The sequence below is a fragment of the Pyrenophora tritici-repentis genome, chromosome 3, assembly GCF_003171515.1.
Source record: "Pyrenophora tritici-repentis strain M4 chromosome 3, whole genome shotgun sequence".
In the NCBI taxonomy this organism is placed as follows: domain Eukaryota; kingdom Fungi; phylum Ascomycota; class Dothideomycetes; order Pleosporales; family Pleosporaceae; genus Pyrenophora; species Pyrenophora tritici-repentis.
Window position 1 is genome coordinate 1,861,756 of NC_089392.1, and position 12,176 is coordinate 1,873,931.

The 12,176-nt window shown below is 51.3% G+C and overlaps 5 protein-coding genes across 5 annotated transcripts; 3 read left to right on the plus strand and 2 right to left on the minus strand.

Moving 5' to 3' along the window:
- Window positions 1-1,456: 1,456 nt before the first annotated feature.
- PtrM4_080760 (Phosphoinositide polyphosphatase (Sac family)) lies at window positions 1,457-4,487 on the minus strand (the record flags this gene model as incomplete). The annotated part of the gene is made up of 3 exons (XM_001940946.2): window positions 1,457-3,415; window positions 3,466-4,229; window positions 4,289-4,487. The coding sequence occupies 3 exons, from the start codon at window positions 4,485-4,487 to the stop codon at window positions 1,457-1,459; spliced, it is 2,922 nt and encodes a 973-aa protein (XP_001940981.1).
- A 759-nt stretch (window positions 4,488-5,246) lies between these two features.
- PtrM4_080770 (FabG, Dehydrogenase with different specificities (related to short-chain alcohol dehydrogenase)) lies at window positions 5,247-6,066 on the plus strand (the record flags this gene model as incomplete). Its single annotated transcript, XM_001940947.2, has 2 exons — window positions 5,247-5,286; window positions 5,336-6,066. 2 exons carry the CDS (start codon window positions 5,247-5,249, stop codon window positions 6,064-6,066), a joined length of 771 nt encoding a protein of 256 aa, XP_001940982.1.
- A 150-nt stretch (window positions 6,067-6,216) lies between these two features.
- Window positions 6,217-7,949, minus strand: PtrM4_080780 (Amidase domain containing protein; the record flags this gene model as incomplete). The annotated part of the gene is made up of 2 exons (XM_001940948.1): window positions 6,217-7,623; window positions 7,683-7,949. 2 exons carry the CDS (start codon window positions 7,947-7,949, stop codon window positions 6,217-6,219), a joined length of 1,674 nt encoding a protein of 557 aa, XP_001940983.1.
- An 894-nt stretch (window positions 7,950-8,843) lies between these two features.
- PtrM4_080790 (EBP domain containing protein) lies at window positions 8,844-9,622 on the plus strand (the record flags this gene model as incomplete). The annotated part of the gene is made up of 2 exons (XM_001940949.2): window positions 8,844-9,230; window positions 9,290-9,622. 2 exons carry the CDS (start codon window positions 8,844-8,846, stop codon window positions 9,620-9,622), a joined length of 720 nt encoding a protein of 239 aa, XP_001940984.1.
- A 751-nt stretch (window positions 9,623-10,373) lies between these two features.
- PtrM4_080800 (unsaturated glucuronyl hydrolase protein) lies at window positions 10,374-11,528 on the plus strand (the record flags this gene model as incomplete). Its single annotated transcript, XM_001940950.2, has 2 exons — window positions 10,374-11,387; window positions 11,439-11,528. The coding sequence occupies 2 exons, from the start codon at window positions 10,374-10,376 to the stop codon at window positions 11,526-11,528; spliced, it is 1,104 nt and encodes a 367-aa protein (XP_001940985.1).
- Between the last annotated feature and the right edge of the window lie 648 nt (window positions 11,529-12,176).

The following is a 12,176-nucleotide window of genomic DNA, read 5'->3' on the forward strand; positions in this document are numbered from 1 at the left end:
GTCTCGAGGATTCTCGCAAAGCTCGTTTTGGAAATGAGCCAGCAATGCGATTAGGCTAGCACTTTGATCATTGAATCATGTCTTTTTGGAAGCTGGTGTCGTGAGCCACCGAAACTGGTTGCTTGGATCGTGATACTTCCACACCCAAGTTACAGACATCAAACCATGTAGGCCATCCAGACTCACAATTTATCCACACCATCAAACTTCGGGCCAAAGCTAATTCCTGGATGATCCATGCGCGATACCAATACTCGTCTTTCTTGATATCACTCAGGAATCTCCTTGCTTCCTCCACTTCTCGGCGGCGGTGCCAGGAGAACTGTTCTTCCTGTGCTATGTTCTGTGACTGTGATGGCTGTGGTCGAAGCAACATCGTTATTGGGTCAGTCCTTTTGCCAAGCCATATCTCAACTCTTTATGCACGCGAGTAAATAACACCCATCTGTGCGACTTGATGATTCTTCTCAGCCGTATTCGCCTGGTCTATGCATAGAGCATCAATTCAATAGGACTGCGATACTTCCGGTTACCGATGTACAGTCTTGAGAAAGTCAAGTAAGTTCTGGAGGACTGAGAAAGGCTTGTTGTTGATCAAAATCTTCTGACTCGGTATCGGAGGACCCCATCAATAGGACAGGCAGGTGTAAGTTGCGTCAGCTGTAATGTGGGTAATAGCACAGCGTATAAGGCCTTCTGGTGATGTGTCCGGTTGTACAGTGACAAGGCGGAGAGAAGACTTTTCGTGATCGAACGGTTGGCGGTGGAAAGGCCCGGTGTCTGATGGCCGTTCAAGCTCCATTTGAATTTCTGGGCTCGGTGGAAACTGCGGGAAGCTCACTGGCTTTATAAAATGTTGATCCTGTGGAAGCGTAGGGTGTAATGGTAGGGTCGGCACAACTCAACGAGAGCTCTTAGTGAAAGTCAGGGGGACGAATGGGCATGGGATCGCGAAGTTGAAGCGTTGTGTGATCGTTCAAAATCTCTCGGGAGCAGTGGTACTACGTGCATCTACTGAATCGACTGTGTCGCAGTTGCGAGTTGATCGTAAACTTATAAGGTTATTAGGTTGTAAAGATAGCCGTATGGATTTCAATAAATGTTGCAACAAGTCAATTGGAAATACAATGCTACAAAAGCGCGGGGTAGAAGGTGGAAAGTAACAAAAGCGCCGGCCGGTCTAGGATCAGTACGATTGCGGCGTGGTTAAAGCACTGCATGCAGCGTGACGACGCAAAGTACAAGCTATGTCGAATGAAAGGACGTAGAGAGGTCTGTAGATAACCACAGGCTGTTCCTCATCGCCTGTCGCGCTTGCCCAAATTACCCGGCCCCACCTTCCAGATACACAAAAGGTAATACGCCAGGCTTCCACGTGATCAAGAGCCATCTACAATAAACCAAATTATATACATAAAGCGTCCGTTCTATGAAAGCGCTAGCGAAGCACCCACCTCTAACCCCAGACTAGCTTCTTTAGAGAATACTCAAACTGTTCTAGGTACCCTGTAGTCTTCTTTGCGTCTGCTAAGCTAATAATATCCTTCTCCTTGACCTCCAATACTCTATCCTCGTCGACACCTCCCTTCCTCGCCTTATTGGCTACGCGTACAATCTCATCGCAAACCGACTTGACAACCTCGCCCTCGTTCTCTGGTGTTTCACCAGGAGATGAAGGGACGCTACTTCGCGATGGCAATGCCTTGAATGCTAGGAAGCGACCGGCAGCGTCCTTTTGGTCTTTCTTGGCGGGCTCCTCACTGGACTCCCCGTTGATCGAAGCTGAATCCAGCGCTCGTGTGTTTCGTCGTACTAGCTCGCCTTTGGTGTCGGCTCGGTACTGTATGATGAGCCCGATGTTCTTGTCGGTATCGGTGTATCGCTGAGCTAGAGTCGAGGTGACGTAGGTGCCGCGCATGAGGCCCTGTATGTTCTCGAGTGGAATGCGCTCGAACTCGCGTACCTTCTCCGTACCCCAGTCTAGACGACAGAAATACAAAGCCTTCTCGGTGAGGAGAAGAACAGCCTCTTCAAAGGTAGTAGTTTTGACCTGGTTCGCTGCTGTTGGTACGCTGAGGGTCCATCCTTGAACCAGGTCTTCGTCGTGGTCCTCAATGACAATACCGGCTGATCGCTCGATAGCTTGTTGGCGCACCTTGCGTACATCGATGAAGTAGTCCGAGCTTTTCATGTCGGCTTCGAATTCCGCGAAAATAGTATCAGTCACGCGACCAAGGAGATAATCAATAAGAGCTTGTGCAAAGTAGTCGTTGACGATGTTGTTGTAGTATCTCGTCAATGTAAGTCCAAAGTCGGTAAGAGCCCCGGTGATCTGGCGTTTTCGTGTACGCGTGAAGTCGCCCTTTAGTGCAGCAGTGCCAGCATATTGTCGCGAGATAGCGTCGCCATTGTCAGCCCAAAGCGTGTTGAACCATGAAGTACTAGGGTCGTTCTGGAGATCGATGTTATAGCTGCCGATTGACAACTGTGCCTCAAGAGCCGTTCTGGCGCAAGCAGACTGAACGACGTTGGTCCGATCCAAACAGTCCATGCAATTTGTTCGTAGAATACCGGATTGCCGTTGCTGTATTTGATCGTTCGAAATCTCGACCCAGCTGGAAGATTTCATGAATGGCTCGATGGAATCCATCAATTTAGATACGTTCTCAAAACGCATCCCACGGCAGACGTTATGGAAATCGAACCACTCGAACCCAAGTTGCTTGCCCTTGCCATCGATACCACCATTCTCATTGAGAGATTTCGCATGCTGCTCATAGAGCTCACCAATCTTCGCTTCTGTGCCATGCTTGTCAATCAGCGAATCGCAATAGATATCCCCGTAACGCGACGAAAGATCATAGAAATGTCGTTTGAAGGCTAGAGCATTTGTTTCAAAGGAGCCCCAGGTTGTGACCTGAGGCTTAAGACTGTATGGTGATTGTGAGAAGAATAATGGTATTGACCCTCGGAGCTGCGTGAAAGAGAAGATCTTGTCTTGCGTGGTGTCGAACGTCGGTGTCGACAGAATCTGCTCCGTTTCGACGGTATTTGCAGTGCAGCCCTCGTCATCAGTCCCGCGACGCAGATATCGAAGTCCGGCGCGTTTCATAGACCGCCGCGAAATGAGTGTCAGTACAAAGTCTTTGCCACTTGCAAGGGAAGCCTCCCCAGTGGGATCTTGATAACTTTCTACTGGGTCAGACTGCGAATCTTGTTGCTGCTTCTCATGCCAAGACTGTAATTGTATGTCGTCTGGAGTCGCATGAGGGTCCACGACTAGGCTGCTCGAATTGTCATCCGCGGCCTTGATAGTGAAGGACCGCTGTCCCACGAAACCCTGGATGATGGGGAGAACAAAACTATGCTGCCCAGCGTCGATAAAAGGCGAAACGATGTGCTGGTTCCAGAAGAACTAAAAGGATGTCAGTAGCTGTGCACTGCGGGGGTGATACGTGAACTAACCAAAGGGTCGAATTGCTTGAAAAGTGCCACACTAGGGGTGGACTGCTGCTGACCAATGCCATGTGAGATATCATAGTCGTACGAATAGAAGAAGTTACCAGAGGAGAAATACATTTTAGTCGTTTGCAAGATCTTTGGCAGCAATACTATGGTCGTCGTGTTCTTCTCCCCGCCGAGCGCCTTTGGTATCGCCTCAGGGCTGACTGGTTCTGGGACGTTCGCATCCTCGGTCGGTATTGCGTCTGGCTTTGACTCACCCTTGGGCTGCTCTTCTGTTTTTGGCATTGAGGCGGCGTTCTTGGCAGCCAGATTCTCTTCCGAGCTGAAGCCTTGCAGACGTCTATTGTCTGCACTCCATCCTTTGCGCGAGAACCATTTGTCTGCGAACCTGCCGTAGACACCTTTGCGCTGCATGACATCCTCTGCGACACTTGTTTTCGGGTGCGGACTACCCGTCCAGCCGATCACGGGACTCTTGACCTCGTTGTTCTCGGGCGGCGATTCCTCCACGATCGAGTCTGACACACTGGGCGCGTTGTCATCGCTTTCGCTATCCGTTTCGTCATCGTCTAGACCTGGTACCTTGTTCCGACGCCTCAAGTGATCCCGGGTGGCCGTGATTGCCTTGTCCGCATCGGCTTGGGAGGAGAGCGGAATGAGAGCGACGTCGGTGATTTTGTATATAGGCCTGCCGCGTATTATCGCGACCTGCTCGCGATCGGATATCGAAATCAAGAAATAAGAAGTAGCGACTTTGAGGAGTCCTGATCGTAGGGTTAGCAATTGTTAAATGCCGTGTTGCGCCAATGGCTGCGGCGCGTACCGATTATGCCATGCGCTTCAACGGATGTTGGCGCAATATTTTCCTCGCGCCTATCCTTCAATAGCGGGCCAACTTGTCCTTTGTAGTCGACCTTGATGGCCTGCTGCGTCGTGGGCGCATGGTTGCGGGGCGGATATGGCTGCAATATGAGACCATCGACAGCTGCAAAGATGAGCAGCTTACGAACAAGGGATGGCATATCTTCGGCAGCACTATGCGCACCAAGGGGCAATTGACTCTCCGGCTACTGACATGAGGTTGACGACAGCTGCACGTAAAGACATTTGACGGGCTGAGCGGAACATGACGTCGCCCAGGCGTCTTGCGCCGCTAATGCATTTTACCCCACGCGACAATCACTTTACACTCTCACTCTTGCCATGCCCGATCAAGACAACTAAGACCATTGCTGGTAGGTACAGGGTGAATTTCTAACATCATCTGGCCAAAACGAAGGAAATGGAAGGTTAATTCATGGATATCCATTGCACAGCTTTAGCTTAGTAGGTAACTACGCCCTGCATATCAAGCGATGCCCACGGATCAGGTACAACTACATCTTCGAAGTAAGATCAGAAATCTATTAACAGTCCAAGATATTTATTCAATATCTAAATGACTTGGCATCACAATTAAATGACTTCATGAGCTCCTCCGGGTACACCGGAGTTAGCTGAATAAATCCGGGCATGGTAGTACTGAATGACCAGGCCATCGGCCTTTCTTGACAGCGAATTTCCCCATTTGCTTACGACTATTGCCTTGCTCCATAATATGCTTAGCAAGTGCTTGATTCTGTTGGGAGCCTGAGGGGGAGTTGACTAGGTCGAACTTGTAGACAAGGTATATATACGCACTGCAGGTCACCCAGTCTTCTCCGCAGCAAACTTGACCCCGCAGAACCACCCATTTCTAAACATCTTATCCCTCTTGAAAACATCATATAGTTGAAGCTGACATGGCGTCTGGACCCGAAAAAGAGATTGTCCTAATTACAGGTAAGAACCTCAACATACACAGAAAGTTACAGTACCAAAACACCAACAGGCGGCACCAACGGCATCGGTCTAGACACCGTCATCTACATCGCCTCTGCCTCACCAAACTACCATGTTATAATCGGCGCCCGAAACCTCTCCAAAGGCGAAAAGGTTCTCTCGGAACTCCGGACCAAACCCGGCATCCAAGGCACCCTCTCCCTCGTGCAAATCGACGCCACCTCCGACGACTCCATCGCGGCGGCCGTCAAAAAAGTAGACCAAGAATTCTCCCGTCTCGACGTCCTCATCAACAACGCGGGCGTCTGTCCAGAAAAAGAAAACGACCAATGGCCTTCTCGGGACACCCTCCGTACAGTATTCGAAACCAATGTCTTTGGCCCAACGATCATAACGCAGATGTTTTTCCCGCTGCTAAAGCGCTCTTCTAACCCCCGTATTATCAATGTGTCGTCGACGCTTGGTAGTATCGGCTTCATCTCCGACCACAGCAGCAGCTACTCTGGCGTCAAGTACTCTGGGTACCGTATGAGTAAGAGTGCGCTGAATATGCTGACGGCCTATGTGTGGTACCAGCTCAAGCCCGAGGGGTTCAAGGTTTGGACGTACTGTCCTGGGTATGTGGTTACGGATTTGGGGAATGATAGGGAGGTGAGGAAAGCGAATGGGATTGAGAGTTCGGAGACGAGTGCGCAGGGCTTGCTGCAGATTGTGAGAGGGGAGAGGGATGCGGATGTTGGGGGGTTTGTGGGGAGGTATGGGGAGAAGTATGTGTGGTGAGGGGTGACGTAGATGTAGACCGTTTATTTGATATATGAGTGATTCTACTTGAGATGGTGTGTTGAGAATACTCATTTGTGGAGGAATCATGACTTCATTTGTCTATGTGTTTGCAAAGCTTGACAGGTACGCCCAATCTCTCGTCAGACCCTACAATTTCGCTGTCGTCGTCCTCTTTCCTCTTACAGCATCATCAATAGCAGCCATAGCCTGCACCAGCTTCTCCTCCTGCAACCTCGGTGCCACGACCTGCACACAAAGCGGCGTCCCCAAGTAAACCGACCGATCAAAGCCAGTCCACAACTCGCGATTCGCCTTATCCCAACTCCCCAACGGCTTCCCACCCTCCATCTCCCCCTGCATATCCTTCTCCTCGAATATCCTCACTGGCACAACACCAGCGGGATAATCCAGCAAAACAAAGGAACTCGTGTAGCTAACGCCATTGTACCGATCAATCGGCGGCACGGGATGCGGCGCAACTGGACAGACAAACGCGTCCATATCGCCATGTTCATCTTTCCAGATTTTGAGAAACTGCTTGCGTAACGCATCGCGCTTGCCGTGGAGTTGCTGGACTTGTTTCAGATCCATGTGCTTCTTGCGCTTGAGGCGCGTGGCGAGCCATGGGGAAAGCGGCTCGTTGAAAGATTCTAGAAGGTCAAGCATGGCGTTTCCACCTTCGACGCCGAAGAGAGCGTTGGCAAGGGACTGGCACTGCGAGAAGAGCGATGTAATGTCAGCTTCCACGACTTGGACTCCAGAATTCTGTAGGTTGGATTTTACTTCGTCTAAGAGGCGGGCGATGGGCGGATGGGGGTCGATGACTCCGTCACGTCTGACAATACCGATTCTGAGTTTCTTTGGGAGAGAAGAAGAGGGCGTCCATGGCAAGGGTGCAACGTCTGCGTCTGTAGTCCAAGGCTGTTGTGCGGATATTGCGCTGAAAAAGAGCTCGATATCGCGCATGCTGTGAGCGAGTGGTCCTGCACTGGCAGGGATGCCGATCTTAGATGCACCAGGTAGTGCACCACCTTCTTGACCAGCGTAAGGTATACGGTCCCAGCTTGGCTTGACACCGAATGTCCCATCGCACATGGCCGGGATCCGGATGCTACCGCCAACATCCGTGCCTACTCCTAGGATGGATCCACGCATCGCAACCAAGGCTCCTTCACCGCCAGAACTTCCACCTGCAGTAACAGCAGTGTTGAGAGGGTTGATGGTACGACCAAAGATGTTGTTGTGAGAGTCCAGGGCCATGAGCGTTTGCGGAATATTAGTCTTGCAGTACAAGACTGCGCCGGCACGAAGCAAGCATTCGACCAAGGTAGAATTTTCCTGTGCAGGCTTGAAACACAGAGCTGCAAGGCCGATGGATGCATCGTAGCCACGGACCTTGAAAGTGTCTTTGAGTGAAATGGGCACGCCGTGGAGGAAGCCGAGGGGAGGGTTTCCAGATGCCAAGTGATGGTCAAGCTCTTGGGCTCGTTTTAGTGCGTCATCAAAGAAAATTTCTGTGAGGCAGTTGGTGAGTTGATGGGCGATCGCTGCTCTCTGGAGAGAGGTTAGGTATTGGCTCGGGCAATTCATATTCCGTCTGGGTGTAAGCTCACCTTGCAGAAGGCTCTTGTGACGTCTACACACTTGACTTGTTTATCCTTGATTGCTTGGGCTAGAGCAACGGCGTCATATTTTTCTGTTATATCCAACTCTTCCTTGCTCAACAAACCACAATTTCGTGGTATATCCATGTAGCTTTTGACATGAGGCCCGGGTAAGGTCTTCAACCTCCAGTCTGCTGGTATGCGTCCATACTGTTCGTCTTTTTTACGTTGCGATACATCCTGCCACTTGGCTGGAGACTGGTCTTCTTTTGACATTGTGACAATTAACGGTAACAATCAAGATGACATCAAGTCGTATACCAATGCTAGCGATACAGCTTTATTTATCGGGATGCCGGGAGGTTGTGATGTTTGAGTCGAGATGTTGGGGTAGTGACCGAGGTTGGCCAAACACGGAATAGCGTGAGGAGACACGGATGCCAAGGTTACCGGTAGTCAGCCCATGGACCTTGGAAACCTCTCTGCCGCTTTTCTTTTGGCTCTGTTCCGGTCCACCATCATGGGAGTCTGAGCTATAGAAATCATGTGCATTGTGGCACCAGCCTCAGCATACATGACAGCTTCAATTTTTGCTACTTGCGTCTTGTTCCTAAGTTGTTCAATCATTTTGAACACGGCTTGAAGCATATTACTGTTCCACACGAAGACCACGTTGCTCGCGTACAATCTTGTTGGACGGCTTACCCGAAGATGGCCCGGCAGGACGCCCCCCCATACGCTAAGAGTGAAACGTCCCTTAAGCTGTATGAGATGCGGACGAAAGACACGACAAGATGAACCATGATAGGAAGAAAAGAGCGTGGAGAGGAAGCTTTCATATGGCAGTCACATGCCTACGTGCAGTGCAGCAAGACATGTCACCGCCATCTGACATTACACCAACCCAGGGGAATCGCGGTCGCGTATTGAAACCCCTGCCGCTGCCGCCAATACGGGTCGCAGCAGCCAATCAGGGCTCGCCTCCTGCCCCGGAATATTTTGGGCCCTGAGTCCTGCCTTCTGGGCACCACGAAGCACGCCGTGCCCCCATTACTAGCCGGTTGCCCAGAAACATTACCGTCGCTCTCATCTTCCCTCCTCTCTTTCGTACCTTTGCATCCATTCACAATCATCATATTCATATCTGATTGAATATCGCCTTGTTCCGCCATGGCCGCCGCAAACGTTTCCTTCGTTCCCGGTCAGCACCCTTACTACCCCATTGAGAAGGAGATTGTGGGCTACCTGGCCAACAAATGGGACACACTCGACCTCCTGCTGATGTTCGCTGCGGGCTGCGTGGGCATCTTTGGCGTCACGTATGTCATGGTCAAGCGTCTGAGACCCAATGCCAGCACCGGCGACTTGTCCACCATCATGTGGTTCGTGCTGTGCGGCTGCATACACTCGTTCTTTGAGGGCTACTTTGCCTACAACTTCAGGAACATGGGCGGCCTCAACGATCTGTTCGGCCAGCTGTGGAAGGAGTATGCGCTGAGCGACTCGCGTTACCTCACCCAGGATGCATTCGTGCTCTGCATGGAGACTGTTACTGCTGTACGTATACGCTATGCTGCATTGTTGTGGTACCCAAACACTAACACGCGCCATCACAGGTCTTCTGGGGCCCCGGATCGTTCCTTTGTGCTTATCTCATCTCCATCGATCACCCGCTACGCTACTCGGCCCAACTCATCGTCTCGCTCGGTCAATTCTACGGCGACGTCCTCTACTACGCAACCTCGCTCTTCGACCACTACATTCTCAACTTGTCATACTCGCGCCCCGAGCAGTTCTACTACTGGGGTTACTTTGTCCTCATGAACGCTTTCTGGATTGTCATCCCGGGATACCTCATGTACCAGAGCGTCATGGCTACCTGGAGCGCGTTTGCGGCGGTCAATGACGCGGCAAAGCTTGTTGAGAAGATGGGCAAGAAGCGGAACTAGCATTGCTCCACGCTTGTCGTAGAACAGCACATCAATACTTGCAACCAAGTTCGAGCATCATTGTGAAAACAGGGGTTCGGGGAAACGACCACCCTTTCCGCAATGGCTGCATGCGAGATGGAGGAAGATGGCTACTTAGCGTTAATTTCTAAATGTGTTCACCGGACCTTACGCAGGCCACGATAGATGTCGATACCCTAGATTTGAAGGCATGCTTCAATTGAGGCGCGCTTGACTGATAGGCTTTGGTTGTGCCAATAGAACGAATTAGACTTTGTAACTGCAGCATGGACATTGGGCGTCACTGTTACTTATCGAAGCACGTCATCTGTGCACGTCAGTGTCTGCTCATCATAAGCTTGACCCTTGCAGCCCCCTCATGTGCGAACAACGTAAAGCCCGCGAATCCAGCCGAAGAAGGGCAAGCCACGTTGGTGAGCAAAGACCATGTCAACCATGAGATGGAACCATTCGCCTTTCGTATCATACGATCCGTGCACAGTCTAATGAGACCCGGCAATTGGGCAAAAGAAAACCGAACTCTGCATTGCGCCTTCGTCGATCTTTCTTCGTGAGGTCTCTGTAATCATCCACCTACTTCCCCGATTCCAACGGCCTGGGGTCGAGTCTCAGCATGAAGGTATACAATACACTAGCAGCCTGCTTGGCTATTCTCAGCTTCACATCAGCCCTTCCACAGACAACGAAACATGGAGCCCAGCCACTTTCGCTGCAAATGGCCCAGTCCATCATGTCTCGCAAGCAAGGCGTCTTGGCCAACATGAGCGAAGTTTCCGCTCTACTCCAAGCTGGTTTCACTCAAAAAGCATTCCATGCAATCGTTCTTCAACATCCGGAACACAAGTCCCAATTTAACGCGTACATCGCCAAGAGCATTGATTCCGTGGTTCCAGTCGTCTCCAATGCAACACGCGACGTCAGTCTCCCGATGGATCGACTAAGCAATGGAAACGAGTTACTACGCGTCTACACAGAACCCGGAAAAGCAAATTACCAAAAAGCGCTGCATGCGCTGCGAAAGAGCATAGATCTACAACCCAGAAACGCGCAGCATGGGCTTTGGTACTACGTATATCCGTATTGGAGCTATCTGGACGGCATGTACAGTTTTGCTCCCTTCATGACTGCATACGCCAAAACCTGCGACAACTCGGCTTCTGGGGTTGACGACGTGGTGTTGCAGATAGATCTTCTCTGGCAGCACTGCTACGACCACAAGACTGGCCTTTTAGTCCACGGTTACGATGCCAGTAGGAAGGCTGTATGGGTAACCAGCACTGTCACAGGCGCAAGCCCGCATGTTTGGGGCCGAAGTCTGGGATGGTATTGTATGGCACTCATCGACACATTCGAGCTACTCCCAACCACCGCCCACACCGCCCGCGCATACATGGCCGACCGCTTCCAGGAGCTAATGGAGGCGGTTGGACGTGCTGTTGACGCCGAGACGGGTGCGTGGTGGCAGGTTATGGATCAGCCGGGGCGGAAGGGGAATTACATTGAGAGTAGTGCGAGTAGTATGTTTGTGTATTCGATGCTCAAGGGTCTTCGTCTAGGCGTCCTATCTCCGCAGACAGCATTCAATTCTACTGGCCCTTCGGGGGCTAGTCGGTCGGTTATCAGAGATACGGCGACGAGAGCATACGAGTACATTGCCAAGACTTTTGTCGTAGAGAATGGTACTGCACTGGGGTGGAATGGAACCGTGGGTGTATGCAGTTTGAACTCGACTGCGACGTTTGAAGTGAGTATTCCTGGACAATGGATACTGGGGCCGATGCTAAGATGATGACAGTACTATGTCGGACGACCACTTGTCTACAATAGCGTTCTCGGTTCTGCTGCGTTTGTGTTGGCAAGCTTGGAATACGAGAGATTGACCTAGTTTTGAGGATATAAAACAAGGTGTTGAGAACAAGCAAGTTGGACTTGGAAGGCGTAATCGTGCATGTGCATGTCTACTTTGGTGTTGTGCATGCTATAGCGCATGGGTCGCCTGCCATCAGAGGCGCGGGGTTGCTTGACAGGGCAAAGGCCAAGATGCCATTCGCTGATTGCGCACATGTAGCCGTAATGACAACCATGTGTCTTCTGCATGAAGTACGCGGACGGAGTCGTGGATCAACGTGGTGATGTACGTAGGCGTGGGTGTTCCCGAGCCATACAAGGTAAGGCGCCACAGCCTGGGCTGCAAGATAACAGCGTCTCAGCCACCTCGTCAACAACTGGACTCGGAGACTCGACGCCCCTAGGCTAGAGAGACTCCCGGAGGCTTTGGCGATCGGGAACCAGCACGATCGCCTGATCTCATTTGCATTATTATTATTGTGGCAGGGAACGTGCATGCAGACCTGTTCAGTCCGGTTTTGGGCGGCTGCACCAGCACACCTAGTGGGCCATCAAACATCACACCGTCCACGTTGCCAGCACTGCAACTCCACCCAACATTCAACCCTTATGGGGTGGCAGCTCTCACCATAACTCACCTATACACTCGTTGCCTGTAGCCCCGTGACCCCGACATCCCTCACTG